This window comes from Rhineura floridana, chromosome 9, assembly GCF_030035675.1.
Source record: "Rhineura floridana isolate rRhiFlo1 chromosome 9, rRhiFlo1.hap2, whole genome shotgun sequence".
Taxonomy (NCBI): domain Eukaryota; kingdom Metazoa; phylum Chordata; class Lepidosauria; order Squamata; family Rhineuridae; genus Rhineura; species Rhineura floridana.
This window is the reverse complement of record NC_084488.1, coordinates 66126531-66147393: the sequence shown is the minus strand read 5'-3', so window position 1 is coordinate 66147393 and position 20863 is coordinate 66126531. Positions and strand designations below refer to the sequence as shown.

The following is a 20863-nucleotide window of genomic DNA, read 5'->3' as shown; positions in this document are numbered from 1 at the left end:
GCGGGTTGAAAGGTGAGGCGCTCCGCTCATTTTCTTTCATTGCCTTTAACCAATAGGAAGAGAGAGCGCCCGCCGCACTGCGCTGTCCAGGGTCCTGACTTCTTCCAAAGTTCTTCCTCATGTCAGGCAAAAACTTCCTACAGCAGCTTTGGCTATTTCACTTACCAGCCACTGTCACCACCTGGAAGCCATACATGTTCCATTCCTCCCAGAAGGGCTTTCGGCAAAAAATGTGAACAAATTATTTGAATAAATCACCTCAGAAGAGGGTCGCTGACCAAGAAAGCTCTGTCTGTCTGTCTGTCTCTCTCTGTGTGTGTGTGTGTGTATGTGTGGCGGGGGGGGGTGGAGGCAGCGGCGGACGAACATTTCTGTGCAGTAAAATAAAATGGAGGTGCTAACCAATGTGTGTTCATTAATAAGAAAACACAGAGGGCATCGGACAGCGGCATTTTCGATAAATAACTGTCATAACCATAACTGAACTCTATTCCTTGCTGAAAAACAAAGGCAGCGCTTCCTAAAAGTATAGCCTGCATCTTAATGGATTAAAATTTCATCCAGCGCATTAAGTTCAGTAAAATATGAATGCGTTGCTTTAAATTTTAATCATAAATCAGAACAGGGATACATGAGAGGCGACAGTGATTTCTCCCCAGATGTCTGCATGGGTCAGGCAATGAAAGGGGACTCTAATTTTATTTAGGCAAGTCCATTTGTGTGCAGAGCCTGCAGGAAGACTAATGGCTTTGGAAGGCTTGCGAAGTCAGTCTTGCACTGACACTGGAGGGCTTTGGGACCGCTGCATTTCACATCTGTTTGAGGCCAGTCAATGGCAGAAGCTGTAGTCATACACAGAGGCCTCCAAATTCAGAAGCGCCCAAAGACTGTTTGTTGTGGTGGGCCCATTATAGTTTCTGCTAGTTGTCTGTTTAATAACACCGTCAATATGTAGAATAACATATTACTATTGGAAGGTAAATTGTAAGTTGTTGATAAATCACCAGTACAATCCCAGTCAGGTTTGTGATGAGACAACAGTTATCCCTTTAGATTCTTGAATTCTCCTTCAACTCTGTTGTCCCGTAGACATCCAAGAGAATATTTCCAAGCATTTGGCATAGTGACTGCAATGAAGCCAATGAACAATTTCCCACCGACCTTAGAGAGGACAGGACCTGATCCCTCACAGAGGTGAAACCCCAAGCTAAAACATTACATTATATGGTGCGACTCCATTCCGGATTCTTTTGGATGACTCAGAGATCACAAACTGCCTGGAAGATTAGCACCTTGTATATGTTGCCCGCTTTTGCCTTACTTATGCTACATGGGCTTGAAGAAAGATATGCTAATTATGACTTGGATTGGTTGGTGGTTGTTTTTGTATGTGTTTTCTCGTGAAAAAGGGGGCTTCTAGCCACATATGTGAAGTACAGAGGAACCCGCATTGAATGACAAGGATTCTATTTCTGAGCACAAATGGGCGGCTTAAGTATAATTTACTTCAGGAGGATTTGCTGTCCAACAATACACAGGATAGCAGACAGTATAGGCAGCATATTGTTGAGGGGAGAGAGTTTTGCTGCAAATAATGTGGATGACTAATCTATATGAGTATCGCAGATATAGTAATTTCCCTCCTGCCCAAACCTTTGGAAAAGGAGGCCTTGGAGACTGCAAGGTTTAAATAATCTTACCTAAATGTGGCACCAAAGTTTGCCCACTTATTTCACTAGTGTTCTCTTTATTTCATTAATATATTATAATCCTTTTTTTACCATAGGAAGGGGTGACAAGTGTTTAGCATTTTGGAGATCAGTTGTCAGTTGCTATTAAAATCAAGATTAATTCATATTAACGATATGCATTCTCAGTTCTCCCATGTGACAGCATACATTAAAACAACTAGTGCAAGTAATTAAACCCAATACAGGGGGTTAAATATTTTTAAAAGAGGGATTTTAAACTCAAAGTTCACTTGAGAGTCAAGAATTAAATTCAGAATGCTCTGTTAATTATCTGTTAGAATATTAAGAGTTAATTTGATTTTAGGACTATTTGGGGAATTTGTGGGAAGCCTGATTGTCCTTGGCCTTTGTTTTGTTTTTAATTTTCAATATTCCCCTGAAATGCAGTGTTAAACGGTTATTGTTTGCTTAGAATTCCTGGACCTGTAACACGAATATGGGATATGACTGCTGGTCACTGGAATGGCTAATGGCTAGAGGCACCAGCCTTCCATCCTGTCCTCAATTGTCTCTTGCAAAATTATTTGAATATAAAACAATGAAAATAAGGATTTTTTATTAGGCATTGGAGATGCTCAATAGTTTAGACTAATTAGACAAGCCAAAAGCTTTTTGAAGATTAAGCAAATTGGACAACCCTTGTTAATTAGAACATAATTTAAAGTTGGAAATTATATCACTGATGAAGTAGCCTAATTAGTATGACGATATGTTAATGGCCTACCGAGACAGCCGTGTGGAGGGCTGACATGAACTCCTTAAAGGCTTGCAAGAATCTGCTCCCTTTCTATGTTGCCATTAATAAAAGATTTCTATAGACTTCAGCATTTCAACGGTTACATACAATTTATTGTACACACAATGCATTAGCCCATAGTGCTGCTCCATTTTTTTACTATTATGAAAACTAATAAATTCGTCAAGCTGAATTAAGCATACAAATCAGATGAGGCATAACAGATTACATATTGAAGTGCTGTGTCTCCCGAGCCTAAATGAAATTTCAATCTAATAATTCCTTCCTGGCCTGGCCATAATTTGTTTAGAGATGTTGTTCCACTCCTTTCCAAGCGCTGTTCGCACAATAATTAAATGATACTCAAGCTTTTAACTTTGATTTATTTCATTTCTCTGAGCTGGCGACAGTGAGAGCTGATACAATGGATTTTTTTATTTTTATTATTATTTCCATGAAAATTACGAAGCGTATCGTTTGGGGGTGAGAAACTTACTGGAGTCGCCTGGTGTAAAATTAAGGCACAAAACAGAGCCAGCTGTATTAAAACAAGTCACTTTACAGCCTTCTCTCTCTCTCTCTCTGTCTACACACACACACAAATACACACACTCTTTAAATATGAAACCCATCCATCATAAAATCGAGAGAGCCAAGGAACTGGCTAGTCCTAAAACAGCCCATGATATGGATTTGGGTGGCACTGAGATACTGGATTGCAGGAGACGAAGGAGCTGGGGATAGTCTGAACATTTGGGCCCATATTCTTCCCCAAGTGCAAAGCTAGCTTGGAGTGGCCCATTGCATCCGTGGAAATCCCTTGTGGAACTGCTGCATGAGGCCAAGCGGAAAAGCGATGGCACGAGAGAAAGCATGGTGGTGGCTGGCAGGGAGCATAGCCATCAGCTGGTCCCAGGCTCTGCTGGGTTTAGTCCTCCCAACCCCCTCCGGCAAGCCGCTCCTTCTCCCGCAGCGTCTTTCCCCTTGAGGCATGCAGCTCCAGTCCGTACAGCGCAGGCAGGAAGCGACAAACAAAGGTGATGGTGGGGAGTGACTGAGGGGAGGCAGCGGCACCCTCTGGCACGCGCCCACTTCAGGGAAGAGCAGCAGCAAAATCCCAAAAGCCACCGGGACAGGATAAAACCAGGCGCCACTAGCAACTAATGGGACTCGTGCCAGGCAGTCTCTGGGGCAGTAGGCTTGTGGAGCGGTGTCCTCCCGCTGCACCTGCGCAATGAGGTCTCTCTGGGCACACCCCTCCCCCCTCCTTTCACCGTCGTGGCTAATGAATGAGAATAATTCGAAATGAAAGGCTTTCGCAGTTATCCAGAGCCCTCCTTCACTTCCCTCCCTCCGCCTCATGGAATAAGTGTGCACTGTCTCTCCCCATCCCCCCTAACAATATTGCAACATCCCCAGCTAGAGATCTGTCTCAAGAGACACACACACACACGACCCATGGACTATATAAACACACACACACACACACACGGCTATCCATGTCCATGCCCACATTTTGTAATGTGCCTACACATAACCCGCCAGCTCCTTCCTATTTCAGCCCCAAACAAACGACCAAGATGTGGGCTCACGGTTCCTTCCTCACTTGTATGCCACGAAACAATTTTTCACACACTTTCCCACACCGTGTCTCCTCACATATATTTCCCCCCACACACATCTTGCCAACCTATTCCTGGCTATATCCCTTCCAGGTCTCTCTCATCATTTATTCTCAGCATTCACATCTAATCTCTCTCTCCCATCTCCCCACCCCCACAGAGCCAATATAATCTCTCACTCACTTTCCCGTATCCCTCTGCACCCCCACCCCCACAGCTTTTGCCTCACACAGTCAGTCACTCGCTCAGCCACACGCGCGCTCTCGCAGGACGCATGCGTCTCCCCTAGTCAGCCCCAGCCTCGTCTCCATCCAATGGGCGAAGAGCAGAGAGAAACAGAGGGAGAGAGAAAGACTCACTCAGCTCAGTTACCCTGAGGTCTCTCTGGCGTTAGGCACCTGTCAGGCCAAGGTGTGTTGCAGCCGAACGCTGAGGGGGCGTCGACAGCGGAGGCCGCTGAAGAAGGAACAATAGGGCGCTCCTAGAATATTCCCGCTTTTAGCTGTTGGGCCGGCCGGCAGGCAGGGGGAGCCAGCAAAGGCACAGCTTCTGGGCTGTTGCTCCAGTTGAGCAACAGCTGAGCTCAGTTGTGAAGGCTGGGCTGGGCGAGGAGGGGGCTGCTTAGGGCGCAAAGAGGGAGGCAGGCGGGACGAGGGGGACCTCGGGAGCTTCAGGGGGAGGGGTCGGGTAGGGCAAGAGGAGGAGGAGCACCGAGGAGAGGAAGGAAGGACCTGGCTCTTGAGGGGAAGGAGAAGGAGGAGGAAGGGACTTTCTCCAAGGAGTTGGGGGGGATCCTAGTGACAAGGCGGAGGGGGGGCGAGGCGAGTAAAAAGCCCTCGACAAGGCGGCTGAAGGGGCAGTTTGACGGCGTAGAGCGACAAGAGGAAGCGGCTGCACCAGAGAGGCGAGCAAGCCAGCGAGGCGTCCTCAGTCTGGGAGGACAGAGGCGGCGGCAGCAACTTCTCTGCGCGCCTTTTCCCGCCTCTTCGCCTTTCGTTTCCCGCCGGCGCTCGCCTCACTCCCGCCGGCCAGGATGATGATGATGTCCCTGAACAGCAAGCAGCCCTTCAGCATGGCCCACGCCGGCGGCGGCGGCAGCCTCCACGAGGCCAAGTACTCGGCCCTGCACTCCGCCTCGCCTTGCACCTCCTCGGCCGCTGCCGCCGCGCCCTCCACCAGCTCTCCCAGCATCACCAACGCCAGCAGTAGCGGCGGCGGCCGGAGCAGCGCCCCGAGCAGCAGCAGCACCACCAGCAGCAACAGCACCTCCGAGGCCATGCGCCGCGCCTGCCTGCCCACCCCGCCGGTAGGTCACTCGCTCGCTCGCTCGCTCCCCCAGTGGGGAGCAGGGAAGGGAAGGGAAGGGGCAGCCTCCGGCCTTCGCTCCCGGCGGCATGTTTGTTTCATGGCCAGGCAGCAAATCAGCCCGGCGCGCCTCCCGCCCTCCGAAAGCCAGCCCAAGCTTTTGAGGGGGCTCCCATGAATTTTTATGACCTGGGATGCTGATGCTGCTGGGGCGGGCGTCAGAGAGAGAGAGAGAGAGAGAGAGACAGAGAGAGAGGAGTTACCAGGCTGCCTAGATTTCCTTCCCCTTCTTTCTGCCCTTCCGCCTTAGCCCCCTCGTTGCTTTCCCACTTTCTCTGCTTCTCTCTTCCCCCCCTCTCTCTTTTCCTTCTTCCACCCCCCCCCCCCACAGGGCTAGGGCTGGCTCGGATGGCACCCCGAGGAGGAAGGAGGCGAATTCCCTCTTGGCAGCAGTAATGTGTGCCTTCTATTTGCAATTGCAGAGCAATATATTCGGCGGTCTGGACGAGAGCCTGCTGGCCCGCGCGGAAGCCCTGGCTGCGGTGGACATCGTCTCCCCTGGCAAGAGCCACCACCACCACCCGCCGCACCACAGCCCCTTCAAGCCCGACGCCACCTACCACACCATGAACACCATCCCTTGCACGTCGGCTGCCTCCTCCTCCTCGGTGCCCATCTCGCACCCCTCTGCTCTGTCGGGAACCCACCACCACCACCACCACCATCACCACCACCACCAGCCTCACCAGGCGTTGGAAGGGGAACTCTTGGAACATATCACGCCGGGGCTGGCCCTGGGGGCCATGACGGGCCCTGACGGCTCGGTGGTTTCCACGCCAGGCCATGCTCCCCACATGGCCAGCATGAACCCCATGCACCAGGCGGCTCTTAGCATGGCCCATGCCCACGGGCTGCCCTCGCACATGGGCTGCATGAGCGATGTGGACGCAGACCCGCGGGACTTGGAAGCCTTCGCCGAGCGGTTCAAGCAGAGGAGGATCAAGCTGGGGGTGACTCAAGCGGATGTGGGCTCGGCCCTGGCCAACCTCAAGATCCCCGGGGTGGGATCCCTGAGCCAAAGCACCATCTGTAGGTTTGAGTCGCTTACCTTGTCCCACAACAATATGATCGCCCTGAAGCCCATTCTACAAGCCTGGCTCGAAGAGGCGGAGAAATCACACCGGGAAAAGCTCACCAAGCCGGAGCTCTTCAATGGGGCGGAGAAGAAGAGGAAACGTACTTCTATCGCAGCTCCCGAAAAAAGGTCCCTGGAAGCCTACTTCGCTATCCAGCCGCGTCCTTCCTCAGAAAAAATAGCGGCCATCGCGGAGAAACTAGACCTCAAGAAGAACGTGGTCCGGGTCTGGTTCTGTAACCAGAGACAGAAACAGAAACGGATGAAATATTCTGCTGGGATTTAGAGTCTTTGGAAACCTGTCTGCTTAAAATAAAAATTAAAAGGTAAAATAATGAATGACACTAGAATTGCAATCAGACTTTTCTTTTTCGATTTCCGGAAAAGAAAGAAAGAGGCCAGCATTCAGGAAGAAAGTCAGACTAACACACACAGAGCGACTGTGAACGAAGAAGTAAAATGTCAAGTTTAGAAAGTTGGCAGCAGAAATAATTGGGCTTGAAAGCTTAGACTTTTGAACCGGCATCAAAGATAGACTGATTTTGTGAAAGCAGATAAGCAATCTTTATAAAGGACCGAAGACGTATCAAGTAAGAGTTGTTTTTATTCTTAAAGACTTCATCTTTGTTCAGATGTAAGAGTACCCTTTGCAGATATTTTTCAGGAAAAAACTGGTTAGAGAGACTGAAACTTTAATCTAGAGTTGAAACTTATACCATAAGAGAGGCATCTCAGAAGTATTTTGATTTTTTTAAAAATAAGCAGGTTTTCTGCAATTACAGTGCATATTATAAATATATATATTTTTACTGTGGTTATTATCTGTTTCCTTCTCTTAAGTGATAATGTTGAGGGAAAGTGCTGATCCTGCTGTGTTCACAGATCTTTTAAGAGCTATTATTAGATTACTGCCAAACAACCCCCTGTAAATTATTAATTTATCTCTCTAGTAACTTCATTTTGTGCTCATTCTAATTAATTGCACCTCTTTCAAAGTCTAGATAAAAAAAGTTAAAAGAAAAAAGTATGGTTAGTGTAAATTAATTATTTTATGTTGGTTGGTAGCGTTTATGAAATTTTCTCTTATATAAAAAAAATCTTCTTTTTGACCATCTGTATATTGTCACCTGAATTTAAGCTGTTTCTCCAGCAAATATTCTTATTGGTATGGCGTTCTCACTCTGTAGTGGATGTCCTGCGTTGTTTGTGTAGACTGACTCACTTGTCCAAGGAGGTATTTGTTGACTGCGTTACATATTTAATGGGGGATTCCCCAGATCGTCCCCCCCCACGCTACTTTAAAAGACGCACTTGAGCAGGCGACAGTGTGGTGGGCTTTGTTGCTTTAGATTTCCTTTCCTCAAAGTATTGTCTGTTCTAGATTTCAACGCTATTTCTTGTCAGTGTTCAGATCTTCTAGTTACTCTTTATTTCCTTTGATCGCAAAATATTTTTGCATTATTTTTGGAGGTTTTGTTTGTAGAAAAGCCAAAACTATTTTAGGAAGAAAAACAGAGCGTGAGAGAGAATGGGAACGAGAGAGAGAGAGAGAGAGAGAGAGAGAGAGAGAGCACTGTTTGTAAATCCACATTGGTCGGTACAACTCTTTTGAAACAAATCCTAGCCAAGGTACTTAGATTGCGGTACCGCTGTGTATTGTAAATAATTCATTCAAAATCGACGCACATATAGTTATATTCTTACAGATTTCGCTGTATTGCTGTTATGTTCGAAGGCTCTTTAAAGTCTTACTTATGTACATTATTTCTTTGGTTTTGTTAATAGAACGTTTATTTATTATGGTAATGTATTAATTTATATAAAATGTTTGTTGAATTGTCTTTCATTAAAAAAATATTTTAACGTTTTATTGACAAAAATGTTTCCCGGGTTCCTCCCCCCCTCTTTTACTGTGTTAATTCAATTTGAACTATTTCCAAAATGCTGCTAAGACTAATTCAAGCTCACTTCTTTGGAAACAGATACACTGGCATCAGTGGGACTTACTTCCAAGTAATTATGTGTAGGATCAGCGAGTCAAGGCATGAAGGTTATTTCTGTTCTGATTTGGTATTCCCTTTGTCGAGTGAATCCTTTTTTGTCGCCCTTTCTGTTGACCCAAACTGTTTCAAACAACTAGCGTGTATTGAAACTGGATTATCCATCGATCTCTGTATTGGTATTTATTTACTGAACCTAACAAGGATTACATTGTTTTCCTCCTGCGTACCATATGTAAATCTGTAATATTTACTTGATGGGTCAGATCGGGGATAACAATCCTGAACCAAGGATTGACTTAAGTGTACTGTGGCCACAGATAGCCAGACTGCAAAACTCCAGGGCACGGAAACCGGCGAAGGAGTTCAGGGACTTTGGAAGGGAGCTATTCAATTAGCCCATCTTTCTGGATGGGCTCTGGGAATGATGACGAGGGCAGGTTGAGTCCCAAGAGCTCAGCGCCACCACCGCAGTGCCAAGCGCATCAGCAGCAAGATCAAGAGACAGGCAGAACCCGGGAGGAGGGCGGGGAGAGGGCGAGAAAGAAGAGAGAGGCTTGCCCGCTTAATTTGTCCTCATTTCCTGTACTGTTTAAAAGTTTAAAGTAGGGGGAGAATCCACTGCAGCATCATAGCTAAACAAATCTAGCCAACAGCAGAAGCAAGTTTAAGATCTAGGCTGCTACAATCCTAAGCATTCCTAATAGGAAGTAGACCCTACTGAACACAGGCTTGTTTCCGAATAAAAGTGCACAGGTTCCTGCTTTTAAGAGTGTAAATGTTTCTAGAATTAATTGCGCCACACGTTTAGGTGGAGAACCTCCCATATGCCCCTCACCTCGACGAGACATACTACTGTAGGAAAACCGAAGAAGCCCCAGGGAAAGGCTGGGTTTCCCCTTCCCCACCCCCTCAACAAGACTCTACTGCACCTCCCGTTGGGTTTCACAAGCAGCCACGAATTGCCCCGGATCAAGAGCTAAATTTAAATTATGCCATGCGATCAAAAGATAGCCCAGAAGGAGCTATATAAACACCCTGCAGAACTGTGCTGTCCCTCTCTTGTAACGAACTAGCAACCCGTAGAAAGGTTTGTGTCTGGTAGATTGTGTCTCCTTGGAATCAAACTGAGGTGTGCAAATTGGTAACCTTATTGCCTAAGGAGATAAGTCTTTGATGTAGCGGGTTTGAAAGGAAGGGAAAGGGGACTGTTTTTTTTGCTGGAATTTTAAGGGTCTGGTGAGGATATCCACAATCCCCCTAAAATGGGGCTGGGAGAATAAAATGAAGTCTGCTTTGTAATTGCCATTCTGGAGTTGGGGCTCCGGCCTATGAGAGAGTGGTCTGTAAGCAAAAGTTTTCGGTACTATTTATTTTTAAATAGAAAAACCGGAGTGTGGAAACCGCCTTGCCCCCTCCCTTTCCACTTTGTTTTCCCCACCTTTGATTTTCGGCGATGACGAGGATATTGCTACTGCAGCCTCTCTGCTCTCTGCCGCCAGTGCTCTCAGCACCAAGGACAGCTCCGCGGAGCTCTCTTGCTCTCGGTTCAATCTGGCCAGTTCGCCAGAGGCTGTCTCTTCCCTTTCACAGAGGGAGACAGACAGGGAAGGAGAGTGAGAGAGAAAGAGACGGAGTGAGCTGGGCAGGGTTGGGGGGTGGCGTGGTGGAGGAAGAGAGAGGAATGTGGCAGCATTTTGCTATCGGGATTCAGCAAACTGAACGAAGTTTCATTTGATTTTAGAAACTATGCTCACACCCGAACCTAACTACAAATACGTTGAAAAAAACAAAATACTGAGAAAGGAAAGAAGGCGGTTAAATATGACAAGGAAGCCACTTAATATTTTGAACTGACATAAATCCATAGGCTTTCTACATCTGACAGAGAGCAGAATAGACGCCGCCACCGCCACCCTCACCATACAAAGAGCTGATATCACATCTTGTTGCTAAAATGATGCATCAGATTATAATGGAGTAATTTCACCATTAATCGATCAAATAAATCTTTCTTCACACTATGTGAATTAAGGTCCGGTGTGTTCAAAGCATAAAAATTCCTCTTTCATTTGCTTTTCAAAGTAAAGTTTAAAGAGAAACGTTTAATCAGGAAAACCCTAGAAGGAATTAATGGTCTGTTCCTTGATATCCTGTTTGTCACTTGTATGATAAACTGAAAATGAATACAAACCAAACAGACTAATTTGCTAGAACACAGACTATCTTGATATAGCGGCATCTGACTCTGAAAGGTAGAATTTAGTCGATTTTTAAAAACTCCAGCGTTTAATATTTATCTGCCTCTGTCGGTACCGAAATATTATTTTAAAGATACTTTGAACAGCTAAGAAGCGCTTCCTGGGAGCCTGATAGCTTTTCAGTCAAACCAGATGGGATCTTGTGCGGGTTTCCTGAGAGACGTTTTTGACAACCCTCAAAACTGCACGGCAATTATGGCCTGGGATAGTTGTTAAAACCTGGAAAGATGATCCTGGGGACAGAGTGGTCTGAGGTAGTAGACACAGAAAGTGTAGACTGGAGTTCCTTCCACACACACTCTTTTTAACGAGTGCTTTGGATTAAGCGTTCTGGAGTTCCGGCTTTCTTGGCAGATTTCTTCTGTAATACGGTTCCATTTTTCTCTTCCCACGATAGCTCGATCAAAAAACACATGCACTGTTGATGGGGGTGAGGATTGTCAACAAACAAGCAGAGCTTCAGTGCAAATTCTCTCAATTTAGGACCGCGTTTCACCTACACATTTCTGTTTGTTATTTTTTTAAAGAAACAAACACAACACCTGAGTTTATATAGATATAAGAACAGATATCTATCCGTTGGTAATACTGATAATAACAGTTATGGTGTGTGCGTGTGTGTTTTAAATCCATTTATGTATTTATTGCAGCAGGCACTAGAGAGCCTCTCACGTCTTAATCTGAACTTGTCAGGATAGGGAGGGCAGCCCCAACACATTAACTAGTAAATGTAGATTTTCAGAGAATGTCCCTGTGCAACAGATGCATATAACTAGTAAAATAAGAATTCAGCAAAAGGCGCTGTCCAAACGAAAGTGCTTGTAGTGATCTATTTCTGATCCATAAGCATGGATGAAATGTTATTCGGTACAGTTTTTTCCGCTTTTTGTCAAATGGGGGATCCTATTCAGAAATGTTGTAACTGCGATGGATTTGAAACATTAATGTAGGCCACACTGAGGAACGACACAAATAAGGAAGAGGAATCGCAGCTATATACCTGTGTAGACAGGAAAGGACTCGAAAATGCACGAACAAATCCCTAGGAAGAAGGACAGAGGAGCGGGATTTGTCCAGAGGCCTGTGCAAGGCATGAAGTCTTTGCACTTTCCTCTTGGCCCTCTTAAATGAGCCATTCACTGAAAGGCTATTAATAAATTACACCGCGAATTATTAAATCCAGATAATTACAAGGAATAAGTAAGTAATCATTCGTTATCTCAGCTAATTACTGCGGGTCACAGTGAGCTGGAATGTGAAACTCTCCTCGGGAATTGAAATTAACTTTGCACAGCGAGGCTTTGCTTGACATCCCTTAGTCTGTCGGCGCGTGGCAGCTCCCCTGCGAGGCCGGGCTCCCTATTTAACTCGGAGATAATGGAAATAAAATTAAGTGGCGATAATAGGAAGCTGCTTAGAAAGCCAAAACGGAGAGCGAGGAAGAGAGAAAGGATTGCTTCTGAAAAAGAAAAAAGAAGCTACCTAGAACTATCAAGCTTTCCAGTTTTACATTTATATATCTATATTATATGTGTAGGTAGGCGAACTGTTGGGAGCTGGGAGCATCCTATGGTTAGCTCTTTAATCGCATATTACAGAAAGATGACATGAGGGCGCCAGGACCTGGGCCCAAGGAAAGCCCCCTCCTTTCATACTGCGAATATGAAGGGCTCTTGGACTGGGAAGCTTCGGGGAGCCAACGCGCGCTTTGTTTTGGAGACAATAAAAGCAGTCATCTCTTAACTGCAGGAACCTAATTAGGGAGCAATGTCGCCTCTTCTGTTGATCTTACGCCAAATCTCGCCCAGAGCGAATGTCAGGGGCCCCCTTATTCGACAGGACCCCCCTTTAAATGTAAGTGTATTTTATAGTAGGGAAATCCATATTATCTACTAGTTGATGCCCTCCCGCCATCCCTCTACATCTAATGCTTTAGCATATAAAAAAACTGTTAATCACATATTGAAGAAAAAGAAGAAAATTCTGAGGGTTTTTTATCAGTTGTAATTAGGTGGACGGTCTTTCTCCCCTTTCCTTGCTCGAGCCTGGGATGATAATTAAAATTTAATGAAGCCTGGGACTCGAGGGACCCTCGTCTGGGGACTCTGGAATAGAATATTTTAACTGTACATTTACACCAAATGTCTGGCTTCAAAGACGTGACTGCTTTTAATCTCGAATTAGAAAAACCACAGACCTGAAATTAAATATTAGACGTCTTTCCAGCTTCTTTGCCTTCCTAGAGTCCTGTCGCCAACGTGTTTCCCTTTCTTGCCCAGTAACACACGCACGCGCCTCACCTCTCCAATTACACTGGCTTTAATAATACATGGCTTTGATAGGGGACGGGATTCTGGTGCTTTTGGATTCCCACTCTTTTTTTTTCTTTTCTAAATGGGGTTAATGCAATATTAATCGGTTGCGGCTGTTATAAGAATGCGCAGGGTTTTTCAGGAACAAATCGATGAAGGCTGGGGACGGGAAGAGGAAAGGCAACCTCTCTCCTTGCGGTCTAATCTCGTTTTCAAACGCTCCCAAAGCTTGGGGTGAGTAAGATTGTCAGTTCTGTTTGTGTTTCTTTGACGAGAAGCCTGTTCGCGCAGAGAGAGAGAGAGAGAGAGAGAGAGAGCGGAGGCAACGGCTTGGCCTGTAGCTCATGTGCTAATAACGCATGGGGGAGGACGCCTCTCTCTAGGCTTTGTTGCTAAACATTAATCATAGCAAAAGCCCCCCCCCAACAAACAGCAAAGTCCTTCACCGCTGGGGAAACCGCAGCCCAAGACTGGGTAACAAGCGGACCCAAAGCCGTCCGCCTCCAATGCCTGCGCAGCTGACCTCTCCGTATCCCCGCCATTTCCGTATTCTTTCCAACAAAAGCCTCTCCACGAGAGACTCTGGCCCTTAAATTTCCAAATCCGTCATCCAGAATTAAGGGCTATTTTAAGCCCACTGTGTTTTAATAATCGAGGCTGTTTAAATTCTAATATGCCTCCACCATTTCCCTCCAAGGAAACGCTCTAGAGAGCTCAACACATAAATTATTCTTAAAAAAAAGAAAGGGGGAAAAAACCCTGCAAGCAGCATGAAACTTGCATATTCTTGGGCGGGGAAAGCATGACTTAATTTGCACTCTTGTTCCTTCGGTCCTTCCCACTCAAGATTAACAACGTCCGATTGTAGGTCAAAATCTGTCTGCATGCTTCTGCATGATATTATTGATTGTGCTCAGGTTCCGCCTTTCTTCTCAGGAGGTCAAGGCGGTGAAAATACTTCTCTTCCTTTCTTATTTCCTCACTAGGTGAGGTAGGCTGGACTGGGAGGTAGTGACTGGCCCGGGGTCACCCAGTGAGTTTCATGGCTAAATGAGGATATGAACCCGTGTCTCCAGTGCCACACACCAGCCTTATCAGCTTTCTTCTGGACTTGGGTGGTGGTGGTGCCTGATATATTGAAACGTGACATCTTCTAATGCAGCCTTTCCCAACCAATGTGCCTCCAGATGTTGTTGGACCACAACTCCCATCAGCCTCTGCCAGAATTGCCAATGGTCAGGAAAGATGGGAATTGTGGTCCAACAACATCTGGAGGCACACTGGTTGGGAAAGGCTGTTCTAATGGGTGCACCTTACAGAGCGATGGTAATCTTTCTCTCTTGGTTAACAGATTCCTGTCTAAGATTCAGCGCTCCTGGGATTACTCATGTAAAGAATTTGATTCTGTCTCATTTTGCCGGTGTAAGAGGAAGAAAGGGACACTAGAGAGCTGCCACTACTACACGGCGCCATGGAAAAGACAACCATATAATGACTTCATGGGCAACTTTTGAGCCTTTGGTTAAACAGAAGGTAACATTTTTCGCTCCCTTTCCCAGCTAACCTGACTATCTCTAGACAGATGGAAAGAACCGTATGTGTGTGTGTGAAAAAAATCAAGTCGGTTTCCACCCCCCAAACCAATAGTTCTATTTCTTAAACTTTAGTCCATACGGTAAATTGTCTCGGATACTCACCTAATACTGCAAATTAACCCCGCCCTGCTATATATTCCTGCCCCAGAGAGGCTGACTTTAAATTAAACGAGTGCGCCCCAGGCGCTGGGTAAACAGGCGCAAAGCGAGGGGGCGTTGCTGCAAAGAACCGAGGCACAGCCGCAGCCGGGGACAACGCCATCCACTAATTACAAAGGGAGTCGGCCTTTGGGCCTTAATAAGGCACATATATCACTGTTCACCCATTCCCTCAAAAGGTGGGAGCCCTTCGGGGCAGAGACTCTTCTTTTTATGCACTTCCAAGTAAACGCAATTACACCCCACCATTAGTACTCTCACTACCACCTCAGTGACAACGACGAATATGTATTTCCATATGGAGTTTGCAGTCCGATCTTACGCCAAGTATACTGCATTACAGTAGCATTCGAAGTACAGCATCCGGCCCGCGTGTGCGCGCCCACAACACTGCATCAATTAATTTGAGAACAGGCCCCTCTCAATACCATTGCTTTAATTATTAGAGAAGGAAAGGTAAGAGGCTTGATGAAAACAATCCAAACACCCTCTCCTTTTAATCAAACCATTCCCTCTTTCTAAAAACAGCAGTAAAGAATTGATCCGTCTCTGCTCTCCGGGGAATTCGAGTACTACCCAGGTGAGGTGAAAAGCTGTAGTAAAGGCTAACCCTCAAACTCCTTACCTCAGGGTTGGTTTCATTAAAGTCAGTAGGCCTACTTCAGAAGCAAAAGTTTAGAGGTTGGCTTTAAAAACAATCACAGGCCTGCCTTTCTGGCCCATAAATCTCCAGATTCCCAGCCCACTCTCTCGCCTTTTGGTGAGATTTCAATACTTCATACCCATAAATTAGCTGGCAGGAGTACATCTCAGGGGTCTTTCAACAGTACCTTACAGAACATTCCTAGAAAAACAAGGCCAAACAATCGGCCCGAGTCTCATCTTCCAAGAGTGCGGTGGCTGTTCATTTCAGCAGTCTTCGCTTGTGTGATATCCTGAACAGAAGGGCACTGTTCTGTAGTTTATTGAAACGGCGACCTTGTCCAAACACTTAGCTACAATGATGGAGGATGATGAATTTCCTTAAACCGTAACAGTAAATTAAGTCTACAGTCCTAAATAGCCTTGCCAGGAAAAAGGGCCCTTATTTAAGCCAGGATTGCAAGCTAGCCTATCGGCCTCGGGTCCCTTGCAACTTAGTGGCCCTGCCTTGTTCTCCTTGGCAGGCAGGCAGGGGTGCCCTAGCCGGTAAAATCAATGCTCTGAGCTCTGAGCCTGCTTAATGAAAGGAATTAAAATCGGGGCCTTTAGCTTTCCCTGGGAAATGAAAAAGGTAAAGGATGGGTTGAGGATGTGTACAAGGCAAGGGGGCGTTATTCTGGGTTTTGATTTCCTTTTGCCTCGCGTGACTTGGCTGGCTTGCTCGAGTCGTCTGGTTATGTTCTCTGGCAGCAGCCAGGTACCCTGAAGCTGCTCCTGGCTGGCTTCTGCTCTTCTTGAAACCCGCTGTAAGGTCACGCGGTCTGTGGTAGTAGGAAAGGAGTGACTCGAGTGGGCATTGGCGTAAGTTCCTGGTTCCTCCCAACCCCGCGCTTCTAAGCCCCTCCCTTTGTGGTTTAGTTAATGCCCCAGAGGAGATACTCAGTAACAGAACCCTGTCACACCGAAATTGACAACTCGCCATGGTGAACAAATACGATACAAAACATATTGCTGTATAAGGTGGAGGGCATGTCAATAGCCCTTTAGAACAAAGGGGACCGGATTACATTAGCTCCAGCTCTAGTTCCATTTCGGCTTCACAAAACCCTTGGCGGGCAGACAACAGACAAAGCAAAGTAGACTAGTGGTTATATAAGCAAGGCTGTGTTTGATCACACATTTCAGACCCCTCCCCCCTGCCTCGCTGGGGTCGTCTGCTCTAAGAAGCATCGATCATCAGTTGAAATTACCATCTGGTGGGAGAGTTCAGTGTTTAGTTTCAGCCAGAGGATAACAAGGGAAAGCTCCTGTCCATTTTTCTGAAGATTTAATAAAGCCCAACGTGCTTGTCGCAATAGAAGGCGCGACCCGGCAAAAATTAAGCACTTTGTTTCACATGCAGCATGTGCTTGACTCTCTCCCGTTGAAATCATTGGGCCTTAACAGCGGTATCCTGTACGTGTCTACTCAGAAGTAAATCCAAATGAGTTCAATAAGACTTATTGCCAGGTAAATGGTGACAGGATTGCAGCCTCAATGTGTTTAATATTCCCTGAAAGTTTTTATTTCATTAAAAGCATTTATAGACCGCTTAGTATTTAGCAATTCTCAAAGCGGCGATTGTACCCACTATTCTAGCCTGCGGTGAAGAGAAAGCACGCAGGAACTAAAGGCAGTTGCGCGGCCTAAACATGTGTCTTTCCCTTCCCCCAACCTTTATTGCTGTTCCATCCTAGACGATATACCATCGGCCCCTTAAGCTCCTCAACAGCTAGGCCGAACTTGCTCTAGTTATTACAATGCAAATGGAAGCTCAAGCCTCTGTGCGTTGTAAGTTTTTTACAACCTGGAAATATGTTAAGAAGAAGCATCACGTGGACGTCTATTTTGTTCTGTTTTTTTCCTTTAAGTTAGGACAGGCTGTAGCCACAACGGAGCACTACTGAGATCCTTTGATTTCAATGGAAGCTCGCTCAATAAAATAATAGGGGAACTTAGTGAAAATAACAGGGGAACTTAGGCACGCCTACAAGGAAGAAAGTCACAATGAGGGAGACAGCCTCAAGGTAGCGTGCGCCTTGAATGGGACTGCCGCCTTGAATTTGGCTCGAAAGAATGCTTAGTTTAGTGATTCCTAGCGACACTTTCGCCCATTCCTTTACATCGAATAAAAAGCCAGTCTCCTCCGCGGTGTTGAACCATCTACAAAACCTTCCTCTAGGTTGGAGATCTTCCTAATGTAATATACATATATGTGTACACACACACACACACACACACACACACACACACACACACACACACACACACACACACACACTTGTTGCACTACCCAGAGCGAGTGCGCTTCTTTCTCTCCAGCAATCTCAAACAGTAGTGTTCAAACAGCTCTTAATTAATCCATTGCTTAGACTTTGCCGCGCACGGACTGCATATTTGGATGTGCGTCTCTTGCAAAATTTCTCTGACTTCCCGGTGTGCCGCTTGTTCCTGTAGGCGCTGCGTCGCTAATATTTGATAGCAATACCGCATGGAGGAGAGTCGCGAGCTAACGGAGTCCCTTTCCAGTCATCCAGCGAGAGGAAGCATATATGCCCTCCGGAAGAAAGTTGGCGACAGCATCTCTCGACTCATTAGCGCATCCCCGTTCACTTAAACGAAGTGGCAGCAGGAAGAACTGCGATTCTAACAGAGAAAGCAGCCTTGTATTATTATTATTAATTAGCGAGTTTTGTAAATTATTATTAGCAAGGGATCTTAATTACCGTCGTTTGACAGCGCTTCACAATGTTCTAAACTCAGAGCTTGTATCAAACATTCTTTGTGAAGGTGGTGAATGTCTGCTTTTCAGTAGCTGGGATCTAAAAGAGTTAATTGATTACCGGCAAACTCCATGAAAAATTTGCAAAATTCACCTTCCCCCTCTTCCATCGTCAGGAAAACTTGCTCACCAAGGCATATTGAATACCTTGGAGCTAAAACCAATCCGCCTTTAATTTTTTCCTACCGTAAATGTGTTTTCAGTTCCAGCTAGCAAGGGCTAAGATTTTCTAAATCTATCAGATGCCTCTAGCCGAGGGGTAGCCAACGTGGTGCCCTCCAGGTGTTGTTGGACTCCAACTTCCAGCATGGCCAAAGGTCAGGGATGATGGCGGCTGAAGTCCAGCAATATCTGGAGAGCCACAGGTTTCCCATTCTTGCAGTAGTCTCTAGAGCAGAATTGATCCACGCAGTTCCTCAGAAGATGAATAAAGGGCGAAATGTGAAGCAATGATAATCAGAACCGAACCGAACCGCGCTGGAATATGTGGAATGAGACTTAAAAGGGAATACTGAGCGACTACAACGTGCCTCTCTCCCTTCACAAGGCCACCACAGGCCAACTCCTAAATAACTGGAACAGCGGAGTGGAGGGAAAAGCTTTCAGTTGGTCTGGAAGAAATGAACACGTGAACCAAACAGTAAGCTCATAGTTATCAGCTGCTTACCAAGCCTGTATAAAGAACAGGCTGCAGTTATAGCCGCTCTCTTTTCTGCCAGGCCTTTTTCCTGAGACTAGGTTGTTTAACCCTTAGGAATGTTGACAAGAACGTTCTGCGGACGAAATTCCTTTGAAGAGCTCTTGAGGGCGTGGCTTCTGCTGCTCCAAGATTCCAGGGGCATTGCTTAAACCAGATGCGTATTCTGATGGTTAAAGGTTTCAGGGAAAACCACCAATCATGTCTTCCCTCTGACTACACATGATATCCTAAGAAATGGGATCCCACAGAGTTCCACCGGCTTTTGCGTTGCGGGCAGGCATCGGTGGGAGTGAAGGGTGAACCAGAAGGGAGACTACGGGGGCAGTGCTTCTTTCCTTCCCACTCTGGAAACTGGTGGCTCGCCATTTGGAAGCTGGCCCTTGAGGCACAGTTCTCGTAACCCTGTGAAGTTCTTCTAGCACAGGAGAGAAGGGAGCCAACCTTGGGATAGCTTTAGCCACCCCACCCATTCCAAGGCGGCCGGAAGGTAGGTTTGCAAAATCCAAGGTGTCGAACATCGTAATGGGTGGCTGGCTGACGGCGCAAAGCCGGGCCCTGCGGGTCTTGCCCTAAGACGGTCCAATGTGCGTGAATTATTCCCCAAAGGATGTGCAAGAGAGAGGGGATATGGCGAGGTGGGGAGAGAAGAGAGTGTATTCTCACTACTTGTTCAGTTTTCTAACTGGAATACGAACGGGAGAAAGAGGTTGACCGGGCACATAGCTGAATCTCTCTCTCTGCTGTGGCTCTGTGGTGACGTCCTGTCCCCACTAGGATGAACTCAGGATTTCAGCTTCATTGTTGCAACTAGAAATCTACTTCTCAGGACATCTTTTCCCCCTTTGGTGGTGAATGTAATGGGCCTTTTACTGTATACATCTTTCTTGTTTGCTGCCCAGACACATGCAGCTTCAGGAACAAAAAGCCTGCAAAAGACTGACTGGCCTGTAGGGGGCATCCGACCTTATCAGCAAATACAAAAAGCTGGTGTATGTCTTTAGAGAAGCTTAACTGCCCCTCCTCCTTCCACCCTCTCTTCTCTTCTCCGACTGTCCGGGAGAAAGGAGACGCCTTTTGTCTCTGCTCTCTCCCTCCTAGCCATGAGGTCAACTCCCACGCCTGGGCGTTGCACCTCCAACTTAGTTAGTTAGAACTAGGTATGCCTTTCTATCTACTATGTATTTCTATAAATAAAGTAGCTTTTCTTATTTTACTAAGTCTCAAGTCTCGGTGATCCTAATGCAGAGTAAAAGCCTGCTTTCTCAGGTAAACACACACACACACACTGGCACACTCGCATTTCAGACAGCTGTTACTCTATGCTGTGCTGCTTAACTAATTTAGCACCACACTACACTATAATCTCTGACCACTGATCAAGCTGGCTGGGGCTGATGGATGTTGAAGCCCAGCAACATCTATTCTGCAGGCCATCTAGCCTCAGTGTTGTGCTGTGTGTAATGTGTGTGCTTAATTTCATTTAAAGCAGCACCACAGCAGCAGAGTAACAGCAGATGTTGAAACGCGAGTGTGGCAGCGTGTGCATGCATTTACCTAAGAAAGCAGGTTTTACCCTGCATCAGCATCACTGAGACCGGAGACTTAGTAAAATAAGAAAAGCTACTTTATTTATAGAAATACATAGTAGATAGAAAGGCAAACCTAGTTCTAACTAACTGATGTCTCCTCTCTCCCGGACAGTTGGAGAAGACAGGAGTGGAAAGGGGGAAGGAGGAGGGGCAGGTAAGCTTCCCTTAAGAGGTCACAGTCTAGCAACAGAAGGAAGTCAGTCAGAGCATCACAGGTAAAGGTAAACAAGCCTGT

General features: G+C 46.3%; 1 protein-coding gene across 2 annotated transcripts; it reads left to right on the top strand.

Annotated features, from left to right (window-relative positions):
- Positions 1-5142: 5142 nt before the first annotated feature.
- Positions 5143-6835, top strand: POU4F2 (POU class 4 homeobox 2). 2 transcript variants are annotated; one of them, XM_061584121.1, is made up of 3 exons: positions 5149-5234; positions 5367-5419; positions 5868-6835. In XM_061584121.1, exons 1-3 carry the CDS (start codon positions 5149-5151, stop codon positions 6833-6835), a joined length of 1107 nt encoding a protein of 368 aa, XP_061440105.1. The 2 variants fall into 2 exon arrangements, with proteins under 2 accessions (XP_061440104.1, XP_061440105.1); XM_061584120.1 differs by having other exon boundaries at positions 5143-5415; positions 5897-6835.
- Positions 6836-20863: the final 14028 nt, after the last annotated feature.

What these genes read in the sequence shown, in the direction of transcription:
- POU4F2 (XM_061584120.1), top strand. Translation starts at nt 5,143, where the DNA reads ATGATGATGATGTCCCTGAACAGCAAGCAGCCCTTCAGCATGGCCCAC. An exon ending in CCTGCCTGCCCACCCCGCCG is followed by an intron (nt 5,416 to 5,896) that starts GTAGGTCACTCG and finishes TTGCAATTGCAG; the next exon opens with AGCAATATATTCGGCGGTCT.